General features: G+C 48.1%; 1 protein-coding gene across 1 annotated transcript in view; it reads right to left on the bottom strand.

Annotated features, from left to right (window-relative positions):
* Positions 1-4,806: 4,806 nt before the first annotated feature.
* The window catches only part of LOC129133651 (transitional endoplasmic reticulum ATPase-like), a 49,486-nt gene continuing 47,946 nt past the window's right edge, over positions 4,807-6,346 (bottom strand). The window contains exon 17 of the mRNA XM_054653277.1: positions 4,807-5,252. Within this exon, the coding sequence (XP_054509252.1) occupies positions 5,147-5,252 (106 nt within the window). The 3' untranslated portion in view covers positions 4,807-5,146. The remainder of the gene's footprint in view (positions 5,253-6,346) is intronic.

Below are 6,346 nucleotides of genomic sequence, written 5' to 3'. Positions count from 1 at the left end.
AAGACCCTTGCGGATGTCCACAAGTTGTGTGGGTCTTTGAATTGGGTAAGGCCATGGCTCGGTCTGACTAACAAAGACCTTGCCCCTCTTTTCAATGTATTGAAAGGGGGAGAGGACCCATGTGCTCCTAGGTCTATTACCCCAGAGGCACGGAAAGCTCTAGAAAAGGTTCAGATTGCAATGTCCACAAGACAGGCCCACCGATGTCGGCCTGACCTGCCATTCAAATTTATCATCTTTTAGGTAAGTTGCCACACGTCAATGGAATCATTTTCCAGTGGGAGGAAAAACAAACACCTAAGGCAAAGGGCACACCTAAAAAGGGCCAGGACCAGAGGGACCCTCTCTTGATCATAGAATGGGTTTTCCTCAGTCACAAAAGGTCCAAGAGAATGACAAAGCCTCAGGAGCTGGTAGCAGAACTGATCCAGAAAGCAAGAACCCGGATCAGGGAGTTAGCAGGATGTGACTTTAAGTGCATTCACATTCCAATTGAGTTAAAATCAGGTCAAAATACTATGCAAATATTGGAACAATTGTTTCGAGAAAATGAAGTGTTGCAGTTTGCTCTGGATTCCTACTCAGGACAAATTTCTGTCCACCGGCCTGCCCACAAAATGTTCCAACAAGATGTTCAATTTATTCTGAAATTAAGAAGTGCTCACAGTAGGAGAACTTTAAAAAAGGCTCTGACTCTCTTTACAGATGCGTCCGGGAGGTCCCACAAGTCCGTTATGACTTGGAAGGATCCTCAAACCCAGCAGTGGGAGACGGACATTGCTGAGGTGGAAGGTTCACCTCAGGTTGCTGAATTGGCTGCTGTTGTTAGGGCTTTTGAAAGGTTCTCAGAACCATTCAATCTGATTACGGATTCTGCATATGTGGCAGGAGTAGTATCCAGGGCAGATCAAGCAATACTGCAAGAAGTGTCTAACATCGCACTTTTCGAATTGCTCTCAAAACTTGTAAAGTTAGTCACTCACCGAGAGCAACCATTTTATGTGATGCACGTCAGGTCACACACCGACTTGCCAGGGTTTATCGCTGAAGGCAACAGAAGGGCAGATGCTCTTGCTGCACCTGCAGTGATGGCCACTCTCCCAAATGTTTTTGAACAGGCAAAAATCAGCCACCAGCTTTTCCACCAAAATGCACCTGGCCTGGTTCGTCAGTTTCACATCACTCGAGAACAGGCCAAAGCGATTGTGGACACATGCTCAAATTGCCAACAACATGCACTCCCTACAGTGAGTATGGGAGCAAACCCTAGGGGGTTGAACAGTTGTGAACTGTGGCAAACAGATGTTACGCACATACAGTAATTTGGACGGCAGAAATACGTTCATGTTAGTGTAGATACCTTTTCTGGAGTGGTCTATGCTTCTACCCACACAGGAAAATCATCTATCGATGCCATTAAGCACCTCTTACAGGCTTTTTCTTTCATGGGCATCCCCAAGGAGTTGAAAACTGATAATGAGCCTGCCTATAAATCCAAGGAATTCGGGAGCTTCCTGCAGCAATGGGGAGTAGAGCACAAAACTGGCATCCCCTACTCCCCTACAGGTCAAGCCATAGTAGAAAGGACTCACTGTGATATTAAAAGAGTTCTGGACCAGCAACAACAGGTTCTGAAGGTGGAACCTCCCCACATCCGGTTGTCCAGGGCGCTGTTCACAATCAATTTTCTGAATTGTTCCTTTGACAGCCTGAACCCGCCCATCCTACGCCACTTTGGGGGGAGCAGTCATACAATGATGAAACAAAAGCCTCTGGTTTTAGTAAAGGACCCTGAGACTTGGAAAACGGTGGGACCTTACAAATTGGTTACTTGGGGACGTGGATACACCTGTGTGTCCACCCCCTCTGGGTTAAAGTGGATTCCTTCCAAATGGGTAAGGCCCTATGTGCCCAAGGTCTCAGAGAAATCTACAGAAGTGCCCCAGGTTGCTAACGCTGCCTGGAGAAGGAAACGCCGCACACGTTCTCTGGAGGAAAGTCCATTTAAGCCTCCTATCTGGAATAGTTTGTAATATGTTTGTCTTAAGTTCCTTGTACCAGTTTAGATCCCATGGTTCGTGTGTAGCCTCAAGACGCCATGAGACCAAGCCTGCTCCTCATCCTACTCGCGATCATCTCACCAGCGATCTCCTGGATAGTCCCTCAGCCCAAAGCACATATGGACTACCTTGGCAAAAGCCCTCGGACATCAAGAGAGAAACTGACGACAGGCTGAGTGGACTGTTCAAAGGCCGGGGACTCTCAGGCTGGTTGGGATCTATTCTGAAAACTGTGTTTTTAGTACTGTTTATATTAGTTATTTTTGTTGTAGTTTTAGCATTGTTTTTGGACTAGTCAAACGCATGGTTCTCAAGTTGATTTCAAGCTCATCTCCCCCTCCTGAAGTTTACCATTTGGGAGCCCTTAGTGCTCCAATGAATGACATGGAACCCTCGGTGGAAGGCACTGAACCTCCTGTAGAGGAGGAACCAATTTACCATCCATGGTTTGGCAAGCATTCTGCACCCCAAACCCAGTCCTCTTCTTTTTAAACAAAACTAGGGGGAGATGTTGCAGTGTGATTTCCTGTTTCACCTATCCCAACCCCCCCAGGTGTGCCAACCTTTCCCCTCCCCCTTTTTGCCCTCCTGCTAAGAGCTGTCCATCAATCTTAACATTCCAGCAAGGGCGTCGTGTGGTTGGCAGAAGTTCAAAAGATGCCCCTCAGGTCCGGCCTCATTGGCCTGTCCAAGCGTCTATATCCCTTGAGCCTTCCCCTCCTCCCACCTGGTTGGCCCTCACCTGTCCCTTCCCCTCCCCCTGTCCCCGGGGCTTAAAAGGACACAAGACCATGCGGTCGGGGTTCTATTGGGAGCGGTTTCAGAGGTCTACCATTCTGAAATAAAACTCTGGATTAAGACTCTACGATAGAATCCGCTCTTTTCTCTTCACCGTCGCCTGAACCTTTTCCACCAGAGGTAAACTGAGTTCCTACTTTGCCTGGATTTGTTCCGAGTGCCTAGCTGCAGCATCCAGCCGGCCAAAGGTATCTCTGGGGTGAAAATGCCACAGCTGCTGCCTTTGGTCCAGCAGCGAGGGCTAGATGAAGCCAGGCATGACACACCCGGAAACATCGGGATTAATATTCTATACCAGCCTCCACAGCAGAGATGCCAGGATAGATCTGCTGGGGGCTTGCTGAATGGTCACATCCCCAAACTGGCAGGAAGAAATTCACCCAATACCAGAGCTGAGGAAGGTTTTTGGAAGAGTCCTAGAGAGCTCCCAACAGGGGTGGAGAGCCTTCCCAGGTGGCTGGTTCCTTCCCTGGCTGGAGCTGCCTCTCTTGGGCTTGCACTGATGAACAGGTAGGACACAATGAAAGCAAAGCCAGTACCTGCATCCACCCTGCTTGGAGGAGCACAGAGCAGCAGAGAAAAGTACAGGCAGGGAAGCAGCCCTGGAGTAAAGGTTTTCAGGTGCCAGTTATCCCCAGAAAGGGAAGTGCCAGCCTGAGAGGGACAGGCCATCCTTAACCCTGCTGCCATAGACAATGGCCAGCATTTTCTCTGCAAAGCAGAACAGAGGTGGCATAACGACAGGGCAAGAGTGGTGCTGGCGGGGAGACAGCTCTTAAATGGGACAGAGGACCTGAGAAGGGGCTACCCCCACTTCCCAGGGGCTTACAGGTTCTACCACAGCAGGTGTTCTTTTCCCCCATTGCTATGCACTAGTCCCCCTCTCATGGATAGTCCCATCCTTCTACCATTTTGAGACAAGACTCTTGCATGTCTCCCCTTAAATCTAGCCAGGTTGCTGTAGTTCTCCTAGGTCTGCCAAGCTCTTGGGCTGAAACTCACATTGCTCAGGCCCCACAAAACTCCTGCCGCAGGGGAGGTTGCCCTCTTCAGTGTGGCTCAGCCCCAAAAGCCTAGGGCACCCTTCTGCCACACAATCAACATTTTAACTTTGCAGAAATCCTCAGTTCCTGCACTCTCTCCAAGTCAATAGCACATGACCACTCTGGGAGTCTTATGGCCATTGTCTCAAACAGGCTATCCCCTTCAGTTCACAGCTGGGTCATATCCAGCATGCCACACTGCTCCTGTGTGCATGATGAGACCAGACCCAGGGCTTCTCTCATATAAAACACTGAAGTACAGCAGTACAGTTCAGAGAAGGGAAAATAAAACAAGGAGCAAGGCAGCAACCTGTAACCAGAAAGGAAGCATAAGAAATATGATCAAAACCCAACTACAGAGTATGAGGCAAAAAAAGGGGCAAGCTGGCAGCAGAGAGACATGCCTGTCATCAGAACTCCAAAAGTACTGCAGGGGAAGGGGGAAAATCTCTCCACAAAGCCTGATGAACAGTGCTGCAGCATCCCCTTTTATAATAATAATATCATGCTGCACCACAAACTTCAGAGACAGCCCAAGAGCCCCCTTGTACCAACCTTCAGGCAGGGCAGATCGAACCAGTATTACTGAAATCCTTTGCTGCAGAGGAGCCAAAGCAGCAGGAGACCCAACAGCTCAGGGCCAGCATCAGAGAAGCAAGAGATACCTGCTACCAGGCTCTCTTAGTTGGCGCTTCCTGCCAAATTGAAGCAGGGAAGAGACAGACTGCCAAACCAATTTCTTCTGTTAACTTGGGCTAAGAGACATAACAATGAAAAACAACCTTGAACACACCAGGGAAGCATGCATACAGATAGGCTCCACCAGACTGAGGAGTGTTCAGATAGCACAAGACATGGAGTTTACAGGGACAACACAAACTACACTGTACCAGGCACACACAAAGGAGTGTTGTGGGACTTTTATTAGTTTTTATCATTTTTGTGGGATTTTTTTTAATACAGGCTAGCATTGTATTCTTTACTAAAGCTGCTGATTCTGCCACATAAACTAGCACAGAAATTTCTCAGAAATTAAGTCAGTTCCCCTCCTTGTTAATTCACTGTCTGCCTCTCAACTGAACACCACTCTGGATTTGTGTTTGCAGAAAATATTCCCTGTACAAAGTCTGGTGTGCAGCTACACTGTTCTGACTGAAGAATGAAGAAGCTAAGAGTCCACTGAACACTGGATTTTTTTTGCTGTACAATGTGGCCTGATATGGAGCTGGTCCACCAAGCTGAGTGTTAACCATAGAGATCGTCGTCATTGTCTTCGCTGTACACGTTGCCCCCGCTGCCACCTCCTGTACCTTGGCTCGGACCGGTACTGCCCTGGTTGCCTGATGGGAACCTGCATGCAGCAGTGCAGGACAGGAGAGAAGAGATGCTGTTCAAAAGCCTCCTTGCAGCTCAGTGCCATACCCTCCCTCTGTGCCAAACCCCAGTGACAAGTAGGACAGGCAGGAGGAATGGGATGAAATCTTACAGCAGATCATGCAAAAGGCTTATATGACTTCTAGGTATCACTTGTCCTGGGTAACCCAAAATGTTATTGTAGTCCATATCCATCTGTGCCCAAAGATTGTTACTGTCTCCTTAAGACCCTGTGGCCAGAAATGGAACTGTGGGGCTGGGGGATTCTTGGGCTTTTTGAGGTTGAGGCATGAAGGCAGAGCTCTCTCTTGCCTCTACTAGCAACAGTAGCAACACAAGAAGCTGCATTTTGCAATCAAAAACTGCTACAGAGTGAATTTTGCCAGGTGAGGTTGGGCTACCATTCTTAGGTGCTCAGAAGTCCATTTTTTTTCTCCCCCATCAATCAGAACAGGGACCCGAGACAGCAGCACCAACACCAGTGGTTTGGAGGCTGCAGTGCCGACACTGGCTGGATCCAGCTGGCCAAGGAAGAGGCAAAGAGAGAGAGAGAGGAAACTTGCTGAGCCACCATGAGAGCCTATGTCAGCTCCCTGGCAGCATTGACTCTTTTTGGACAGAAATAGTTTTCCCAGGTTTTACTTTTTGTTTGCCCCTGCTCCAGTTGTTCGTTTTGGGGGGGGGGGGGAGCTTTGGAACTGTGGATGCTTGTTTGCCACATTGATTCCTTTGTTCTCTCTCTCAAATGCATGGCCCAGAAAGAGGACTCTCTGCCATTTTGTCATTGTTCCACGGGACAATTAGGGGGATCTCCTTTGCATTTATGGGTGGAGATTAAACCGTTTTCCCTTTGTTTCCCCACACATGGTCGTCTGTGGAGGGCACCATCTTCAGAGGGTTTACTCTGCCATTTTGAGTTTCTCTTCCTGGGGACTCTGTGAGATTTAGCAACTTTGTAACTAGTGATTATCACTGTTATTTTTTTGTTTTGTTTTTTTAGTAAACTTTTATTTTTTCACTTATATCTACTCATGTTTGTCTCTCCTTATTGGTAGAAAGGGATTATTTAAA

The sequence above is a fragment of the Agelaius phoeniceus genome, chromosome W (assembly GCF_051311805.1).
Source record: "Agelaius phoeniceus isolate bAgePho1 chromosome W, bAgePho1.hap1, whole genome shotgun sequence".
Classification (NCBI taxonomy): domain Eukaryota; kingdom Metazoa; phylum Chordata; class Aves; order Passeriformes; family Icteridae; genus Agelaius; species Agelaius phoeniceus.
The sequence above is the reverse complement of the archived record's forward strand: the minus strand, read 5'-3'. Positions and strand labels throughout refer to the sequence as shown.